Here is a 21,000-nt window from a genome sequence, read left to right as displayed (position 1 = left end):
TATCTCTGACATTTTAATAGTTTTGTCAATACCATCAACACCCTGGGGGTGAATGTTGATGAAACAGTTAAATGGACCTGCCACGTTGATACCACAGCCATGAAAACATGTCAGAGGTTGGGTAGCCTGTAGCAAATGACTCACCTCCTGACACTCCAAGACCTTTCCACCTTTAGAAGGAGTGTGATGGGATACTCCCCACTTGCCTGGATGAGTGTGGCTACAACACTCAAGAAGCCCAATCCCATCCAGAGTAAAGCAGCCTGTGTGATTGGCACCCTAAACATTCGTTCCCTCCACTACCAGTACACAGTGGATGCAGTGTATACTGTCTACAAAATGCCTTGCAGTTACTCACCAAGGCTTCTTCAACCGTTTCCAAAACCCCTGATCTCTACCAGTACAAGGAAAGCTAGCGCAAGGGAACACCACCACTGCTGGTTTCCCTCCAAGTCACAATTATTTTGACTGAGTAAAATGTTGTTGTTCTTTCATCATCTTTGGACTAAAGTTCTGGGACGCCAAAGAGCACCATGGTAATACCAGAGACTGCCATGGTTCAAGATGGTGGATCACCATCACCTTCTCAAGGGACCCAATGATGATTGCAGCTTAAAAACCCATCCGGTTCACTAATAACCTTCAGGGAAGGAAATCTACTGTAATTACCCAGTCTGGTCCATACGTGACTCCACACCCACCGATGTGATTGACTCTTAATCACCCTCTAACATATCCCAGAAGGTCACGAGTTCAAAGAGTAAAGAGTGACGGGAAGCAAATGCTCTCAGTGATGCTCATCTTCAATCAATGAATAAATTAGAACAAAACACACGTGGAATGACTCAGAATTTAACAATTTGTACTAATAATTTCCTTGCCTTCCACTCGTCTCTAATGTTTGTGGGACTCCTTTGAAAGGTTAATTGAGCTGCTAAGCACAAGGATTGGACGTTCAATCTTCAGAGAGCTGGGGAATGATAATGAGTCTCCTGGTCCCTAGTACCAGCTACTAACTGTTACTGATGTCAGGCCCAAATGGTCAAATAGCGTTTTGAACAATGGTCATGCTGCAAAGTGGGGAGGGAACTCCCATCTTGGAGAGAAGGAAGGAGCTAATGGACACACAACAGAAGCAGCGAGAGCTTTACAGCCTATAGCTCACCTGATAAACTTAACGGCCAAGCCCAGGTCTGCGATACAGCACATTCCGTTTTTCTTCACCAGGATGTTTTTGCTTTTCAAATCCCGATGAGCAATGGCTGGCTTTCCCTGAGTGCCAAAGATCTCTGTGTGCAGGTGGCACAGTCCACTGACAGTAGAGTATGCCAACTTCAGCATGGCTTTCGTGTCAAGGGTAGTGGACTTTAAATAGTCATAGAGAGAGCCGTTCTCGTGGTAATCTGTGATCAGGTACAGCTGTGTCCATGACCCTGTTCCCTTGATATCAGCAGCAATAAAACCTAAAAATAAAGCACACATCGGCAGTGTTCAAACACCAATCAAATTAGGAGCAAATTATCCAATCAGCTATTGGGGACAGATGCCAAAATTTGCAGCTTTGGTTCCAGGAACTGGTTTGAGGAGAATTTGATATCTCTGGGTCTGTACTCGATGCAGTTCAGAAGGGTGAGGGGGGAATCTCACTGAAACCTACTGGATACTGAAAGGCCTGGATAGAGTGGACATGGAGAGGATGTTTCCATCAGTAGGAGAGTCTAGGACCAGAGGGCACAGCCTCAGAATAAAGGGATGTCCCTTTAGAACTGAGATGTGGAGTCATTTTTTCAGCCAGAGGGTAGTGAATCTGTGAAATTCGTTGCCACAGACGGCTGTGGAGGCCAAATCATTGGGTATATTTAGGGCAGAGATTGACAGGTTCTTGATTGGTAGTGGGGTTAAGGGAAGAAGGCAGGAGAATGGGGTTGAGAAAAGAAAATCAGCCATGAGTGAATGGCAGTGCAGACTTGATGGGATGAATGGCCTAGTTCTGCTCCTGTACCTTAGAGTCAAATAAGGGACTTCTGCCAAATGGTGAAGCTGACATTGTTTCCTTGGAATTTAAAGAGTTAATTACACGATGGTGTTTAAAATGATAAAGACGAAGTTTGTGGGCACAAAATTCTAGACTGACATTCTGGTGTCATACAGAGGGGGTTTGCTCTGCACCAAATTCTGACAGTGTCCATAGTTATACTTTAGAAGTCCTTCTTTCCTACTTCCTCTCCTATCAGTTTCCACTATCTGCAGCCCTTTGTCACCTCCACCTCTCACCTCCTGGCCTCTGTCATTACTTCCACTCTCCCCTCTTCCATCTGCTTATCACCCCTCCTCACCTGGATCCACCTATCACCTGCCACCCCTTCCCCTCACCTCTTTATACTGGCTATCTCCCTTCTACTGTCAGCCCAGATGAAGGGTCTCGACCTGAAACATCGACTGTCCGTTTCCCTCCACAGCTGCTGCCTGACCCTCTGAGTTCCTCCAGCACCTTGTTTCTTTCTCCATAGTCCTGTAAATTATTCTCTCCTTTCAACCTTTGACTATTTGGTTGAACCATTCGATTTTCGAACCAGCCTGCACAACCCTAATCACTACCTCAGTATAGCAACACTGTGACCACTTTGACTACTTTGCACTTCATTGAACTTTGTTGTTTTTTGTTGTTCTAATTAGTATTGCTATTGGTTTATTATTGTCACTTGTACCGAGGTACAGTGAAAAACTTGTCTTACATACCGATGGTTCAGGTCAATTCATTACACAGTGCAGTTACATTGAGTTAGTACAGAGTGCATTGAGGTAGTACAGGTAAAAACAACAACAGTGCAGAGTAAAGTGTCACAGCTACAGAGGAAGTGCAGTGCAATAAGGTGCAAGGTAGATCATGAGGTCAGAGTCCATCTCACTGTATAAGGGAACCATTCAATAGTCTTAGCACAGTGGGATAGAAGCTGTCCTTAAGCCTGGTGGTGCGTGCCCTCAGGCTCCTGTATCTTCTACCTGATGGAAGAGGAGAGAAGAGAGAATGACCCGGGTGGGTGGGGTCTTTGATTATGCTGGCTGTTTCTTTCTTTCTTGTATAAATGTGTTCTTTCTTGTATAATCTTGTAAAATTTATGTTTACTTTATGTTTTTCTTGTGAATGTTGTGTCTCTAATGCCTGTGGTGCTGCTGCAAGTAAGATTTTCATTGCACGATTTCTTATGCATCTGCCAATAAACTTGACTTTGACTTTGAATTCCTTTCTAACTCTGCATCACACCTTCAAGCAGTAAACTCCATTTAAAAAATTCCTCACCGACCTTAATCTTTAAGTCTGTGTCCCCTGCTAATGAGATCGACTTCCCTCTACTTACCCCATCTACACCGGTCATGGTCTGGCACACCACTATCAAACCTTCTCCCAAACTTCTTTGGTACAAGAAAAACAACCCCAGTCTGACCTTTGAGCTGAAATCCTTCTTTCCTGGAACTACTGCAATAAATCTTTACTGTGCCCTCTCTGGGATCCTCACATCCTTCCTAAATTGTGGTGACCAGAACTAGATGCAATACTGCAATTGTGGGCATAGGATTAAGGGAAGAGAGGAGAGATTTAATAGAAACCTGAGGGGCAATTTTTTTCACACAGAGGGTGGTCAGTATATGAAACGAGCTGCCAGAAGAAATGGTTAAGGCGGGTACATTAACAACATTCAAAAGGTATTTGGACAGGAAAGGTGTTTTGTACAGTTGTACAAAAGGTGTTTTGTACAGTTTCAATGTCCTTTCAACCTCCCTGCCTTTGCACTGTATGAATCTCAGGATCCCACTGACTTTACTAACCAAATGTCCTGCTACTTTCAAGGATTTATGCACAGATAGACCCAGGTTTCTTTGTTCTTATGTTGAAAACATCGACATCCCTACTGTGACTTTCAGGCTAATTCCTCCTTTGTTCAGGTTTAGTTGAAGACAGTGCAAGGTCCCGCAGGGAATGAAGTTGGCGATTGGCATTACAAGGTCACCTGAAGGAGAGGTACCGAAAATAACGCCGATACTCTCCAGTGGAAGGAGAACGACTGACAGCACGGATTGGATTTCAGACATTCTGAAAGTCAATTTGACCCTGGGGAGTGATCGGCAGCAGCTCATCAAGCTCTTGATAGAGTGGAAGACACAGCTCTTTCAGCCTCTCACATTATCCCGTTTTAATTAATCTACAACACTTGCCTCGAACACACAAGAGAAAGTTGTGGGATGGGGTGGTGAGAAGCATCAATATAGAAGAGGCTAGTCTCGGTAAACGGAGACTGTAAAACTATTGGAATGTTGTAAAGACCCTGCTGGTTCACGTGTTCTTTGGGGAAGGTAGATACAGACCCACACGGCATGGAAACAGGCCATTAGGTGCAACCGGTCCATGCCAACCAAGATGCCGATCTAAGCTCATCCCACGTGCCCGCGTTTGACCCATATCAAGGACAGCTTCTATCCCACTGCGATAAGACTATTAAACGGTTCCTTTATACAATGAGATGGACTATGACCTCACGATCTACCTTGTCTAGCTGCACTGCACTTTCTCTGTATCTGTGACACTCTACTCCGTACTGTTATTGTTCTTACCTGTACTACCTCAATGCACTCTGTACTAACTCAATGTAACTGCACGGTGTAATGAATTGACCTGTACGATCGGTATGCAAGACAAGTTTTTCACTGTACCTCGGTACAACTGACAATAATAAACCAATACCAATATCCCTCTAAACCTTTCCTGTCCAAGTGTCTTTTGAATGTTGTTAATGTACCTGCCTCAACCATTTCCTCTGGCAGCTTATTTCATATACTGACCACCCTCCGTGTGAAAAAAATTGCCCCACAGGTTCCTATTAAATCTCTCCCCTCTTCCCTTAACCCTATGCCCTTTAGTGCTTGATTCCCCAACCTTGGGAAAAAGACTGAGTGCCTATCTTTGCACCTCATGATTTTTTACACCTCCATAAGATCACCGCTCATTCTTCTGTGCTCCAATGAATAAAGTCCAAGCCTGCTCAAGTTCTCTTTCTAACCCAGTCCCTCGAGTCCTGGCAACATCCTGTCTTCCTGATCTGCTGTCCTTCCCCAGTCTGGCCCATATGTGACTCCAGACCCAAAGCAATGTAGCACCTATTAATGACTTTCCATCTGGACAATTAGGGTTGAACAGTAAAAGCCAGCCTTGCCTGCGATCCAGTGAGTGAATAAATTTAGAACAGTTTAATCCAATATAGTAACGTTTTCCCTTATAGCGGCGAAGGAGGCCATTCAGCCCATCGTGTCTATGTCTGCTTTAAGAGTAATCCCTCCATTGGCATAGATAGGGTAGACAGCCAGAATCTTTTTACCAGGGTAGAAATGTCAAATACTAGAGGGCACAGATTTAAGGTGAGGGGGGAAAGTTCAAAGGAAGATGTGTGGAACAAGTTTTTTTACACAGAGAGTGGTAAGTGTCAGGAACAGGCCGCCATGGGAAGTGGTGCTTAAGAGGCTATTAAGGCACATGAATATCCAGGGAATGGATGGACATGGATCATGTGCAGGCAGAAGAGACTGAGTTAAATTTTGCATTATGTTGAGCACAGACATTGTGGGCTGAAGGGCCTGTTCCTGTGCTGTGTTGTTCTAAAGTCAAAGTCAGAGCTGAGTTTATTGTCACATGCACAAGTACACGTAAGCACAGGTGTAATGAGAAACTTACTTGCAGCAGCATCACAGGCACATAGCATCAGATATACGGCATTCACAAGAAAAATATAAATTAACAACATAAATTATACAAGAAAGGACACAATTAGAACAAAAAAAGTCCACTGGTAAAGTGGTCATTGTGTTGCTATACTGAGGTAGCGATACGTTCTATGTTCATCAATCCCATTCCCCCCACTTATTTCCATTAACCTATTCTCTCGTACATGCCCCCACCTGACTCCCTCACCAGCAACCTTCACCAGGAGCAGTTTACAGTGGCCAAATAACCTACGGACAAGAGAAGCTGGTACATCCACACAGAAGTTGCCTGCTGTATGTCTCTGCAGCCTTGGCTTCATTGCTAGCGGTCTTGGCGGTATCCGCATTTTCTTGTTATTTGCAGGAAGTTTGTGTCTCTATCCCTTATGGATTAGTGTACCTTGCAGTGCAACACTGCTTGCACTCAGAGGCATTTTATTGCTGCCAAGTGCCCCGGGATGTCATTAAACAAAGCAGCAGCCCTATAGAAATGCTGGAATTTTATCCCTTCTAATTCCAGCTTCAAACTTCCCTTTGGAATTCCAGGATTTATAAATAGAGAGGAAGAGATAACGAGACACTTGAACAAGGCAATGATTAGGCCCCAGTAGACTTCCCTGACATTGACATTAAACTGAGAAAACATGCAGTGCAGATCCTCTGAGTTGGGGGATCAAGGGATTGCGAGTTGAGGAGGGAAAAGGATTGGAACTCAATATCTTTGGGGTACTTTCCACTGGAGCTGAAAGATGAGAGTTCAAAAGTTCTTAGAATTTTTTTAAGCAAAGGATGGATGGTGTAATGGAGTTATACAGCATGGAAACTGGCCTTTCAGCTCAACATCCATGTTGACTGGTGTCTAGCCCCATTTGCCTGTGTTTGGCCCATATCCCTCAAAACATTCCCTGCTCGCGAACCTGTCTGAATGCATTTTAAACACTGTATATTGAATGAGGTGATTAAAGACCAAATTATTTCTCCAGTGACGAGGTAGTAATCATTCAAAGAGTCACTGAGAGTGAGATGAGACAGAATCTCTCTATGCTGTGAAAGAAGGGCAATATATTTCCAAGTTGGGTGGTGTACAGGTTGGAAGGTGGCACTCCCATGCACCTGCTGTCTTGGTGACAGAGGTGGCTGATTTGGGGCATGCATTGGGGTAGCCTATTTGAGCAACAAAACTGGCTTCTGTAAATGGTATGCACTACAGTCACTGTACACTGGTGGTGGAGGAAATATACACTTACAGAGGTGGATGGGTCCCAGCTGTTGGATTCGACTGTTTTAAGTAGTTTTTTAACATGTATAGTGTTTAATACACCTCAAGTGGCTGCACAGGGAATGGCCTCTTCCTAGCTTATTGGTTCATCCATCAGGTGAATATGTGTTTTTTCATTGGTTGGTTTTGCCACAGGTATCTAACAGGTTTTCTGATTGGCCTATTGTTAGCTAAGGAGTACCTCTTATCTCAGGTATAAAAGGTGTTTTTTGTTAATCACTCTCGTGCTCTCTTCCCTCCCTGGCCCTAGTTCATCTTCAGTTCCTTTTGTCTTGGCTCATCTCCTGGTAGTGCCATGTGCTCTGTGACTGTTTCTTTGTTTTAAACTTCTCCAATAAAACTTTGTGAAGCACCAAGTTGTTCTCAACTCTTGGACTCCTGAAAGAACTTGTGGATTCAAAAATAACCAGATCCGACATAGCCAAGTGGGCTGCTTTGTCCTGGATGGTGATGAGCTTTTTCAGAGCTGTCAGAGCACCACTAATCCAGGCAAGTGGGGAGCATTCCTTCAGACTCCTGACTTGTCACTCATCGATGTTGGAAAAACACTGGAGTGTCAGGAAATGAGTCACTAGCTGCAGGATACCCAGCCTCTAACCTGCTTCTGCAGCCATGATATTGATGTAGCTGGTCCAGTTAAGTTTCTGGTCAATAGTGGCCCTCCACCTCATGAAGATGATTGTGAGGGACTCAGCAGTGGTAATGCCATTGAAAGTCATGGGCGGTTGGTTAAACCATCTCTTATTGGAGATGGTCATCACCTGGCCCTTGTGTGATGTGAACATCACTGGCTGCTTGTCAAGCTATGCCTAAGTGTTGTCTGGCTTTGCTGCATGGGCTGCTTTATTTACTGAAGAGTTTTGAATGGAATTGAACATTGTGCAATGAGCAAACATTCCCCAGTTTTTTATAGATGCACCATAGAAAGCATTCTATCCAGATGCATCATGGCTTAGTGTGGCAACTGCTCTGCCCAAGACCGCAAGAAACTGCAGAGAGTTGTGGACACAGCTCAGTCCATCACAAAAACCAGCCTCTCCTCCATGGACTCTGTCTACACTTCTCGCTGCCTCAGACAAGCAGCCAGCATAATCAAAGTGAAGCCACACTCCCTTCCCTTTATTCCATAGTCTACTGTCCTCTCAAACCAGATTCCTTCTTCTCCAGCCCTCTGCCTCTTCCACTCATCACCTCCCAGCTTCTTGCATCACTCCCTTTCATCCCCCCTCTTCCTCAGCCACCTACCTTACCCCCTCACCTGGACTCACCTGTCACCTGCCAGCTCGTGCTCCTCCCCCTCCCCCTCCCCTGACCTTTCTATTCTAGCTTCTGCCCCCTTCCTTTCCAGTCCAGATGAAGGGTCTCTACCCGAAACGTCGACTGTTTATTTCCCTCCATTGATGCTGCCGACCTGCTGAGTTCCTCCAGCACTTTGTGTGCGTTGCAACATAATCAAAGACCCCACCCATCCAAGATTCCATCTCTCCCTTCCATCAGCACCGAGCTCAAGGACAGCTTCTATCCCAATGTTATAAGACGCTTGAATGGACCCTTTGTATGTTCAAGTTGAACTCTTGGACTCGCAATCTACCTCACCATGGCCCTTGCACCTTATTATCTGCCTGCACTGCACTTTCCCTGTAACTGTTACACTTTATTCTACATTCTGTTATTGCTTTTCCCTTGTACTACCTCAATATACTTATGTTTTGAAATAATCTGTACGGATGGCTTGCAAAACTAAGTTTTTCACTGTACTTCAGGACATGACACAATAATAAACCAATTCAATTCCAGTTCCAACTCCTGATCTCAAACACCTGAAGATGTTTGGGACTAGAACTCTGCTCTGAGGAACCACCTTCTCCTGTGCAAGGAATTACTCCAGTTAATGGAGTGTTTTTCTCTTGATGCTTATTGATAGGTTTCACAGGGCTCCTTGATGCCATGCTTGGTCAAATGCTGCTTGATGTCAGGGGCTGCTGCTCCCACCTCTCACGTGCAACTCAGCTCCTTGGTCCAAGGTGACGATGGGATCTGGAGCAAAGTGGTCATGGTGAAACCCAATCTAGGCATCAGTGAGCAGGTTATTGGTGAGTAAAAATCCAAAAAAAAGATACAAGAACTTCTCATCCCTCACTGGAAAGTTCACAATGTAATATTGCTTCATGTTTCTGATGACTAGGAGCAGACTGTTTGAACAGGACGTACCTGGGCGATGCTCCACATTGCCGGCTGGATGCCAGTGTTGTAACTGTATTGGAACAGCTTGGCTAGAGGCACAGCTCGTTCTGGAGTGCAGGTCTACTGTACTGCAGCCAGGATGTTTACTGGCCTCACATCATTTGCTTTATCCAGTGATCTCAGACGACTCTTCATGTAACGTTGAGTGAAAGTAATTGGCCATAAACTGTGGTGGTGGGAATGACAGATCACTCATTCAATACTTCTGATTGAACATGGTTGCGAATGCTGTAACTTTCTCCTTTGTATTTACATACTGGGCTGCAACATCTTTGTACGTATGTTGCAGTATGTTGAATAGTCCACCACCGCACATTACAAGATGTGGCTGGACTGCAGAGCTTTGATCTGATCGATTGGTTGTGGGATCCCTTAATTCTGTCCATTGCATGCCATTTCTGCTGTTTAGCGCACATGTAATCCAGTGCTGTACCTTCACCAGGTAGGCAATCCAATTTCAGGTCCCCTTCTGCACTCCTCATTGAACCAATGTTGATCCCCTGCCTTGATAGCAATGTTGTGGAGATTGTGGCAGTGTGCATTCCGCCTACTGCCATGGATGCCCAGTTTTGGGTGTCAGATCTGTTCTATCTTATTTAGCACTGCTACAGAGCCACAACACAATGGATGGTGCCCTCCGTGTGAAGACAGGACTTTGTCTCCAAAGGGACTCTGCTCTTCACTTTCACTTTTACTATTGTGAAGACTGACAGCTGCACCTGCTACAGGTAGATTGGTGAGGATGAGGTCAGGTCGGTTTATCCCTCCGGGTTGGTCCACTCAGAATGTCCACAGACCCAGTCTGGCAGCTGTGTCCCTCAGGACTGAGCCAGCTCGGTCACTGATTACATTACCAAGCCACTCTTGTCATGGATGTTGAAAACCCCACCCAGAGTATATTTTGTGCCCTTGATAGTTTTAAGGCTTCTTCCAGCTCTTGTTTAACATGGAACATAGAACAGTAAAGCACAGGAACAGGCCCTTTGGCCCACAATGTCTGTGCCGAATATGATGCCAAATTAAACTAAATCCCTTCTGCCTGCAGATGATCCATCTCCCTCCATTCCCTGCATATTCATGTGTCTATCTAAAAGTCTCTTAAATACCACTATCGTATCTGCTTCCACCACCACCCCTGGCAGCCCGTTCCAGGCACCCACTGCTCTCTGTGTAAAAAAAACTTGCCCCGCACATCTCCTTTAAACCTTCCCCCTCTCACCTTAAAGGCATGTCCTCCAGTACTTAACATGGAGAAGTTATTACACACTCAATGTTGCAATGAGCGGTAAAAGGCTCTTGTATCTTTAAAGGGGGGCGTCAGTTAAACAGGAACCAGCGAATAATTGAAGCAGACACAGAGTATGGGATTGGTCTGTAAGGGCTCCGAAGAGCTGACCCAGATACAAGGGGCTGAGTTGACTGCAGCCCCATAAACCCTTCCATTCTTCATGCAGCAGACACTTCAGAGGGAGGCCATTCAGCCCTTCTGATCTTTGGCAACTCTCTTAGAGCAGTTTAATTAGTCTCCAGCCTTGCCAATGTTTTCTTTTTTAACTGTGACACTAGTTGAAAGCTCCCTTTTTTTTACTTTAAGTCGATATCCACTGGTTAACAATTCTTTGGTCAATGAAAGCCTTCCCCTCCACTCTCATAGTCACAGAGAGATACAGCACGGAAACAGGCCCTTCGGCCCACTGAGTCCATGCCGACCATCAATCACCCATTTACACCAATCCTACACTCATCCCATTTTATTCTCCCCACATTCTGATCAACTCCCTCCAGAATCTACCACTCACCGAGGGCATTTTACACTGGGGGGCATTTTACAGTTTACAATTAACCTACCAACACACGTCTTTGGGATGTGGAAGAAACCCACTTGGTCACAGGGAGGACGTGCAAACTCCACACGGACAGCACTCGTGGTCAGGATTGAACCAGAGTCTCTGGTGCGTGAGACAATGACTCCACTATCCTTGCATTTCTCCTCCCTCCCAGTTTTCCTCCTGTTATCTTCTCCTCACGGGCCCTGGGCTGTGCACTGATTCCAACACACTGACAGATCCCCAGGAGGACACCAAGCATCCGCTGGTGAACCTATTCAGTGAATGCTCATAGCATGGAAACAGACCCTTCAACCCGACTGGTCCATGCTGACCAAGATGGCCCATCCAAGCTAGTCCCATTTGCCAGCGTTTGGCCCATAACCTTCTAAATCTTTCCTATCCACGTACCTGTCCAACTGTCTTTTAAACGTTCTTATTATACCAGCCCCAACCACTTCCTCTGGTAGCTCGTTCCACATACTGGCCACCCTTTGTGTAAAAGAAGTTGCCCCTCATGGTCCCATTAAATCTCTCCCCTCTCGCCTTCAACCTATGCCCTCTTGTTCTTGATTCCCCACCCTGGGAAAAAGACTGAGTGCATTCATCCTATCTACATCCCTCATGATTTTATACACCTCTATAAGATCACCTCTCAGTCTCCTAAGCTCCAAAAAAAGTCCTCGTTTGTCCAATCTCTCCCTATAACTCAGTCCCTCAAGTCCTGGCAACATCCTTGTAAATCTTTCTGCACTCTTTCCAGTTTAGTGACATCTTTCCTATATTCCAAACACACCTCAGTCCTGCATTCTCTCCATCCAAAGTCTCCTATCACACTGATTGGTCATCTCTTTTCTACAGGAGGACTGGGACTTTCCTGAGACTGCTTCCCCCCGTCTATTCAAGGGCTCTGCAGCCAGAACCCACAGGGTCCCACGAGTCCCCTCCAGATCTGAAAATGGCAAGGTAGTAAACTCATAGAGGGAAGTTAAATCCTGAGGAACTGGGAGCTTTGTGTTCCTCGTCCCCAACCGTAGTCCCATCTCGACTGAAGCCTCATAACACTGCAGCATTGCCAATTAGGAACTGCAGACTGGGACACTGCGCCCAGAGTGGGAAGTCTGATGGAGCGGGTGAGCATCAGGCTGTGTGAACTCACCTAGGATGTTCTCGTGCCTCATGAGCACAGTCTGATATATCTCCGTCTCCCTGAACCAGCTTGCCTCTTCCATAGTGAAGAAGACTTTCACGGCAACTTTCTCCCCTCGCCACCTCCCCATCCAGACTTCACCATAACGGCCTTTTCCAATCTGCTTCACCATCTGAATCTGTTTAGCTATCGTCCTTTGAACCTGTGGAAAGGCAGAACAAGTGGCAACAACTTTAACTCACAACTCAAAAACTCTACTCACACACATGGTTGGGTGTATATGTGCACGTATGTACATGTGTGTGTGTACATGATGCAGTGCATGTGTGAGCACGTGCACAATTGTGCCTCTGTGTAGATTGCTCTGTGTGTGTGTGTGTGTGTGTGTGTGTGTGTGTGTGTGTGTGTGTGTGCGTGTGTGTTATTTACAAGGACATGAGACACTGCTAAATGTTGGCAGAAGATGAAAAGCCTTTAACTCACAACTCAAAAATTCTACTGACATGCATGTTTGGGAGTGCATATGTGCACGCGTGTGCACATATGTGGGTGTCTGTGTATTTTTGCACATGTGCATGTGTATGTGTCAGTATGGTGGGAGTGTATAAGTACATGTGTGTGTATATGTATTTGTCTGTGTATGCATGCGCAATGCATTTGTGAGCATGCACAGGTGTGTACCTCGGTGTAGATTGTTGTCTGTGTGTGTGTGTGTTTGTGTGTTCAGTACAAGAGCATGAAACGTTGGCAAGAAATGAAAATCGGCGACAGACTGACTGTGACAGTGGACTCGAGAGCTGGGAAACAGGACAACAGAAAGTGGAGACCAAGATCAGAGCAGCCATGACCCAGTTTAGTATCAACAGGTGGGGCAGCTGAGATCTCCTCTTCTGCTCCTATTCCTCATGTGTAAAGCTGTGACTCCTAAGGACATTAGAAGCAGGATCAGGCTATTCGGCCCCTCCTGCCTGTGCTGCCATTCAGTTCAGGAAAGTGGTGATCTTCTACCTCTACACCACTTTCCTGCATTAACCCCATATCCCTTTATTTGCTTAATAACTAAAATCCTACCAGTCATAATCAGTGATTGCACCCACCCCCCCCCCCCTCAGCACCTCTGGGTGGAGGGTTCCAAAGATTCACTTGCTCTGCGTGAAGAGATTTCTTCTCATTTCAGTGCCAAATGGCTGACCACTCAGAATCATAGAGTTATACAGCACAGAAACAGGCCCTTCGGTCCATGCCGACTAAATCTAAGCTAGTCCCATTGCCCGTGTTTGGCCCATATCCCTTGAAACTTTTCCTATATATCTACCTATCCAAGTGTCTTTTAAATGTTGTTATTGCACCTGCCTCAACCACTTCCTCTGGCAGCTCATTTCATACTCGGTAAAAAAGTTGTCCCTCAAGTTCCTATTAAATCTTTCCCCACTCACCTTAAACCTAAGCCCTCTAGTTCTTGATTCTCTTTCCATGGGAAAAAAGACTGCATTCACCCTGTATATGTCCCTCGTGATTTTATACACCTCTATAAGATCAACCCTTAGTCTCCTACAGTCCGAGGAATAAAGTCCTAGCCTGTCCACCCTCTCTCTATAATCCAGTCCCTTGAGTCCTGGCAACATCCTTGTAAATCTTTTCTGCATTCTTTCCAGTTTAATAAAATCTTAGAGCAGAATCTGGCCACACAGTCATACAGGGAGTAGAGTAGGGGGCTGAGGACGCAGCCTTGTGGGGCACCAATGTTGAGAATAATTGTGCTGAAGATATTGCTGCCTATCCTCACTGATTGCAGTCTGTTGGTCAGAAAGTCTGGAACTGGTAGCTGGTAGCATTCCATTAGTCTTGTGAGACCCTGGATCTGCGCGTGGAGAGTCTTGCTTCGGTCGGTAGTGGTAGTGCAGCATCTGTTGTGACTGTAGAGGCCTACACGGGAGTGACAGTCTCGGCTGCAGAGACTGCACTTGAAGGCACTGTCCTCCTGTGTTGCTTTGGTGCTGTTTCTCCGGAGAGTGCGCTTTTCTTCAGCAGCTAGACTCAGCTTCTCTTCTCCTCGTTTCAGACCTCTGTGTAGTTCCAGCCTCCGGCGAGAGTGATCGCTTGCAATTTCTTCCCACCTCTCGACGTTCATGTTCAGTGACTTCATCTCTCTCTTACAGACACCTTTGTCGCAAAGATGGGGCCGTCCTTACGCTCTCTTGCCGGATCCTTGACTTTCTGGTGTCACGACAAGAACCTTTCCCTCAATGTCAGCAAAACAAAAGAGCTGATCATTGACCTCAGGAAAGGGGGCGGTGTACATGCTCCTGCCTACATCCATGGTGCTGAGGTCGAGAGGGTTGAGAGCTTCAAGTTCCTAGGAGTGAACATCACCAACAGCCTGTCCTGGTCAAATCACGTAGACACCATGGCCAAGTAAGCTCACCAGCACCTTTACTTCCTCAGGAGGCAAAAGAAATTTGGTATGTCCCCTTTGACACTCACCAACTTTTATCGATGCACCATAGAAAGCATCCTATCTGGATGTATCACGGCTTGGTATGGCAACTGCTCTGCCCAGGACCGCAAGAAACTGCAGAGAGTTGTGGACACAGCCCAGCGTGTCATGGAAACCAGCCTCCCCTACTTGGAGTCTGTCTATACCTCTTGCTGTCTTGGTGAAGCAGCCAGCATAATCAAAGACCCCACCCACCCAGGTCATTCTCTCTTCTCTCCTCTCCCATCAGGCAGAAGATACAGGAGCCTGAGGGCACGTACACCAGGCTCAAGGACAGCTTCTACCCCACTGTGATAAAACTATTGAATGGTTCCCTTATATGATGAGATGGACTCTTGACCTCACAGTCTACCTTGTTATGACCTTGCACCTTATTGTCTAACTGCAATGCACTTCCCTGTAGCTGTGATACTTTACTCTGCACTCTGTTATTGTTTTTACCTGTACTACCTCAATGTACCTCAATGTACTGATTCAATGTATCTGCATTGTGTAATGAATTGATCTGTACGATCGGAATGCAAGACAAGTTTTTTTTTACTGTACCTCGGTACAAGTGACAATAATAAACCAATACCAATATTTCCCAAAGCAGGGTGACCACTCATGCTGGTTCCCCAGCCAGGGGAAACATCACTTCTGTAATGAAGAACACGATGATGCTGAAGGAACTCAGCAGGCCAGGCAGCATCCATGGAGAAAAGCAGGCGGTCAGGGCAGGACACTTCTGTAACCCTGTCAAGCCCCACAAGAATTCTTTTCAATGAGATGCTTGAAGTACACTTTGCTTACCAGTAGAGGGAGGCCGGAACCACTGCCTGAACTTTGCGACTGCTCGATCAGATCCTTGAGGGATTCACCTGCTGGAATGAAGGTCTCATCCTGCTCGATGCCCATGTTGTACCGCGGCCTTTCCTCTTGCCTCTTGTACCTTCATGAAGAGGTAAGCATTGTTAAAACAAAAGGCTTTCATATTGATAACACCTTTCAGGACATCCCAAGTGCCTCACAAGTCGAGTTTATTGTCACATGCACAAGTCCATGTGTGCACAGGTGCAATGAAAAACTTACTTGCAGCAGCATCACAGGCACATAGCATCAGATAAGTAGCATTCACAAGAAAAACATAAATTATGCAGAATTTTTATAAGAAAGAACACAATTAGAAGAAAACAAAGTTCAAAGAGGTGTACAAGATGATAAGAGGCATAGATCGAGTGGACAGTCAGAGACTTTTTTATTGGTATTGGTATTGATTTATTATTGTCACTTGTACTGAGGTACAGTGAAAAGCTGTACAGCTTAATCGTACAGGTCAATTCATTACACAGTGCAGTTACACTGAGTTAGTACAAAGTGCATTGACTTTTTCCCAGGGCGACAATGGCTAACACGAGGGGACATAATTTTAAGTTGATTGGAGGAAGGTATAAGGGGGATGTCAGGGTAAGTTTTTTACACAGAGAGTGGTGGGTGTGTGGAACACACTGCCGGCAGAGGTTGTAGGGGCAGATACATTAGGGACATTTAAGAGACTCTTAGATAGCCACATGAATGATAGAAAAATAGGGGGTTATGTGGGAGGGAAGGGTTAAATAGATCTTAGAGCAGGATAAAATGTCGGCACAACATCGTGGGCCGAAGGGCCTGTACTGTGCTGTAATGTTCTATGTTCTAAAACAAAGTGGTCATAGTGTTGCTAAACTGTAATGATTGGGGTTTTGCCGGTTGGTTCAAGAACTGAATGGTTGAAGGGAAGTAGCTGTTCCTGAACCTGGTGGTGTGGGGACTTCAGGCTTCTGTACCTCCTGCCCGATGGTAGCTGCGAGAAGATGGCATGGCCTGTATGGTGGGGATCTTTGATGATGGATGTTGCCTTCTTGAGGCAGCACCTCCTGCAGATACTACCGATGGTGAGGAGGGATAAGCCCATGATGTATTGGTAGGTGGAGTACTCTGTGAGTGCGGTCACTGTTGTGATGGTGGAAACTTGGCAGCCAAATAGCGCACAGTAAGATTCCAGAACCAGCATTGTGATTATGGCTAAATGATTCTTATTTGTGCTATGGACTGACTGATTAGTTTGAATTCCACTAACTCTTATTTATAAAGGTGTCATGTTCTAGAGTCATAGAGAGATACAGCACGGACACAGGCCCTTCGGCCCACTGAGTCTGTGCCAACCATCAGCCACACATTTACACTAATACTGCATTTTTTTATTCTCCCCACGTTCTTTTCAACATCCCCCCAGATTTTACCACACACTAGGGGCAATTTACAGTGGATAATTAACCTACCGACACCTCCCCCCCCCCCGCCCCGCCCCAGGTCTTTGGGGTGTGGGAAGAAACCGGAGTACCCGGAGGAAGCTCATGCCGTCACAGGGAGAACGTGCAAACTCCACGCAGGCAGCACCCAAGGTCAAGATTGGACCGGGTCTCGGGTCTCTGGTGCCCTGAGGCAGTGGCACTCCCAGCTGCACCACTGTGCCACCACGATCTTCTGTCGACACGAGAATGCAAATGAGGACTTGCTTGAAGTCCCGTCTGATGACGTTACAACGCTCCCTCAACACCGCACTGGGGAACCAGCCTAAATTTTGAGCTCCAGTGTGGGACTTGAACCCACAATTTTCCGAGTCAGGGCTCTTGTTAATCATCAAAGGCTTTGATCACAGACAGCTGTAACGTTAATAGGGCGTGTTCACAGTCCTCTGGCCTATTCACATGGGTTACTTCCTTTCATTAGGATATTGTTTTCTTCAAGCTTTGGGAACACGCTGACCCTGTTTCAGTAGAAGAGATCATTTTGTCTTTGATAAACCAGCTTTAAGAAAATCAATTAGTTCTACTGGAGGTGTGTGTATGTTAGCAGACAAGTCTCTGATTAATGTCTGGCTTAACAGGGGAGAGTTGCTTCAGCTACAACACTTCACAATTCCCTTCACAGTGTCTTTCGGAGGAGGCAGATTTTTATCATGTCATCCACTGCCCTGTTTTCGGGAAGTATTGGATTCCTTCACACAATGCTCCAAGCAGTGGTTGACGTTATTTATTTTAACTCCTTGATGGGATCTGAGTGTCACAGGGAAGGCTGTCTCCATTGCCCTTGGGGTCCTGCTAGTGGAGGTAATCTCGACAGGCAAAGCGGTGGCTTGTGCAGGGGCTGACTAGCTGGGAGGGTAATTGGTACAAAGCTGAAGAATTTCAGGGAGGGGTATTGGCAGTCAGAGGCACAGCTACCTCGGGAGGGTACAATTAAACAGGGGACGGGCCAGACGCCAGTGCTCTTGCAGTCAGAGAGGGAGAGAGGGAGGGAGGGAGGGAGAGGGAGAGAAAGAGAGCGTGAGAGAGAGAGAGAGGGAGGAGGAGAGATGAGGGGGAGAGGATGAGGGAGAGAGGATGAGGAAGAGATGAGAGGAAGAGATGAGGGAGTGATGAGGGGGAGAGATGAGGGGGAGAGATGAGAGGGAGAGATGAGGGGGAGAGATGATGTGGGAGAGATGAGGGGGAGAGATGATGTGGGAGAGATGATGAGGGAGAGGAGGGGGAGAGATGATGAGGGAGAGATGAGGAAGAGATGAGAGGGAGTGATGAGGGGGAGAGATGAGGGGGAGAGATGAGGGAGATAACGGAGAGATGATGAAGGAGAGATGATGAGGGAGAGATAAGAGACAGGGAGAGAGAAAATCAGGGGAAAGGGTGGGGTCAGTAGATAGTAAGAATCTTTTTCACTTGGTGGAGGGGTGTCTAAAACTGGGCATAGGAATACAGTGAAAGGTAGGAGGTTTAGAGGGGATAAGAGGAGGATTTTTTTTCACAGAGAGTGGTTGGAATCTGGAACGCACTGCCTGAGGGGGTGGTGGAGGCAGAGACTCACAACGTTTAAGAAGCATTTAAACAAGCACTTGAATCACCAAGGCATAGAAGACTATGGACCAAATGCAGGTGAATGTATTCGTATGAATGAGTACAAAGGTCAGCATAGATCTGGTGGGCCTAAGGGCCTGTTTCTGTGCTGTACAATGCTGCAACTCCACGATCCAAAAGCAAGAAATCATTTGACAAGGAGTTGAGAACTGATGATTGAAACAGCTCAGATCCTGAGGGTGGATCTGAAGGGATGCCTCTTCCTGTGGGACAGTCCAGAACCATGGAAAAATATGGGGTTGCCAATTTAAGACAGACAAGAGGTGAATTTTTTTTCTCTCCGAGGACGATGAGTCTTTGGAACTCTCTTCATAGAACATAGAACAGTACAGCACAGATCAGGCCCTTCAGCCCACAATGTTATGCTGACATAGCTAATCCCTTCAAAGCTGATGCCCATATCCCTCTATCTTCCTCTCATTCATGTGCCCATCCAAGCCCCCCTTAAAAGCCCCCAATGAATTTGCCTCCACCACCCTATCAGGCAACGCATTCCAGGCATCCACCACTCTCTCAGTAAAAAAATGTATCCCTCACGTCTTGTTCTGACCCTACCCCCTCTCACCTTAAATGCATGCCCCCAAAGGACAGTGGAAATCTTTTGAATCTTTTTAAGGCAGATGTACAGAGATTTTTGATAAGCAAGAGTGTGTGGTTCTGGACTCTCCCACAGGAACAAACATCCCCTTCAGATCCACCCTCGGGATCTGAGCTGTTTCAATCATCAGTTCTCAACTCCTTGTCAAATGTTTTTCTTGCTTTCGGATCATGGAGTTGTATTGGGGGTAGACAGGGATGTAGAGGTGTGGTGACAATCAGATCAGCACCATCTTATTAAATGGCAGAACAGGCTTGAAAGGGCTGAGTACTGCTCCTAATTCATTTGTTCATGCCAAGACAGTTCTGGACTGGGAGCTAACATAAGACAGGGAGCACAGGAGTGACAGGTGAACAGAACGTGATACACAGAGAATGTCAGGAAAGGGAACCAAAGTAAAGTGCTTTGAAAAAGACGCAATACCTCCAGCCGAACTTGGCGCGCGGTTAACTGTCTGGGACTGACCTGAAGTAGCAGAAAATGATGAGCAGTGCAAGAACGATGCTGCAAACTGTGACAGAGATCAGCAGGGCCATATGATGGGTGCTTCCATCGACAAAGTCTGTACGAAGACACAGATTCAAAAGGAAGTTACCTCCTGGGATACAAACAAACCAGCTACCGAGTTCCGGCCAGTGGTTAGATTCAGATTAGTTTATTGTCACACACACCAGGGTGCAATGAAATTCCTTGCTCGTGTGAAGCTCACAGAGTAAACAGTGTACATGGTTATAATAAATACAACACTAAGCACAGCGCAACCCACAAAGGAGCTGGAGGAACTCAGGGGGTCAGGCAGCATCTGAGGAGGGAAATGGACCGTCGACATTTTGGGTGAAGACCCTTCATCAGGACTGGAAAATAGAGGGGAGATAGCCAGTGTAACTAGGTGGAGGGAAGAGGTGGAGCAGGAGCCAGCAGGTGATAGGTGGATCATCTTCTTTCCACTGTAGGTGGATTGAATATTTTGAGATAGGTGAAGTTATTCTGTACACTTTATAGAGGTGTGTAAAATCATGAGGGGTATAGACAGGCCCAGTCCTGATGAAGGGTCTTGACCTGAAACGTCAACTGTCCATTTCCCTCCACAGATGCTGCCTGACCGACTGAGTTCCTCCAGCATCTTGTGAGTTGCTCCAGATTTCCAGCATCTGCAGTCTCTTGTGTCTCTAATAAATACAGTGACTAGCACAAAACAACAGAAGGGTTTCATCAACCTGAAATGCTGTTTCTCTCTCCAGAGATGATGCTAAAACTGCTGAGTGTTTCCAGCACTTCTGTTTTTTATTCCCAACTCCTTCCAAAAACTGTACAAAATTCCCGCTGCCGTCTGTAAGGAGTTTGTACGTTCTCCCCGTGTCTGCATGGGTTTCCACCGGGTGCTCCGGTTTCCTCCCACATTCCAAAGACGTACGGGTTAGGAAGTTGTGGGCGTGCTATGTTGGCGCCGGAAGTGAGGCGACACTTGTGGGCTGTCCCCAGAACACTCTACGCAAAAGACGTATTTCACTGTGTGTTTTGATGTACCTGTGACTAATAAAGATATCTTATAGAGCTATAGAGAGGGGGCAGAGGAGGTTTACTAGGATGCCGCCTGGATTAGAGGGCATGTGCTCTCAGGAGAGGCTGGACAAACTTGGGCTCTTTTCTCTGGAGCGGCAGAGGCTGAGGGGTGATGTGTTGGAAGTGTATAAAATTATGAGGAGCATAGATAGGGTGG

The 21,000-nt window shown here is 46.2% G+C and overlaps 1 protein-coding gene across 6 annotated transcripts in view; it reads right to left on the bottom strand.

Annotated features, from left to right (window-relative positions):
- Positions 1–21,000, bottom strand: part of bmpr1ba (bone morphogenetic protein receptor, type IBa) — a 506,418-nt gene that overhangs the window by 14,130 nt on the left and 471,288 nt on the right. For all 6 annotated transcript variants that reach the window (XM_052035149.1, XM_052035147.1, XM_052035134.1 and 3 more), the window contains 4 exons: positions 19,746–19,842; positions 15,543–15,681; positions 12,263–12,455; positions 1,166–1,463 (listed from right to left, as the gene is read on the bottom strand). In XM_052035149.1, coding sequence (XP_051891109.1) covers positions 1,166–1,463; positions 12,263–12,455; positions 15,543–15,681; positions 19,746–19,842 — 727 coding nt within the window. The remainder of the gene's footprint in view (positions 1–1,165; positions 1,464–12,262; positions 12,456–15,542; positions 15,682–19,745; positions 19,843–21,000) is intronic.

This window comes from Pristis pectinata, chromosome 2 (genome assembly GCF_009764475.1).
Source record: "Pristis pectinata isolate sPriPec2 chromosome 2, sPriPec2.1.pri, whole genome shotgun sequence".
NCBI classification, from domain to species: Eukaryota; Metazoa; Chordata; class Chondrichthyes; order Rhinopristiformes; family Pristidae; genus Pristis; species Pristis pectinata.
This window is presented reverse-complemented; position numbering and strand designations above follow the sequence as displayed.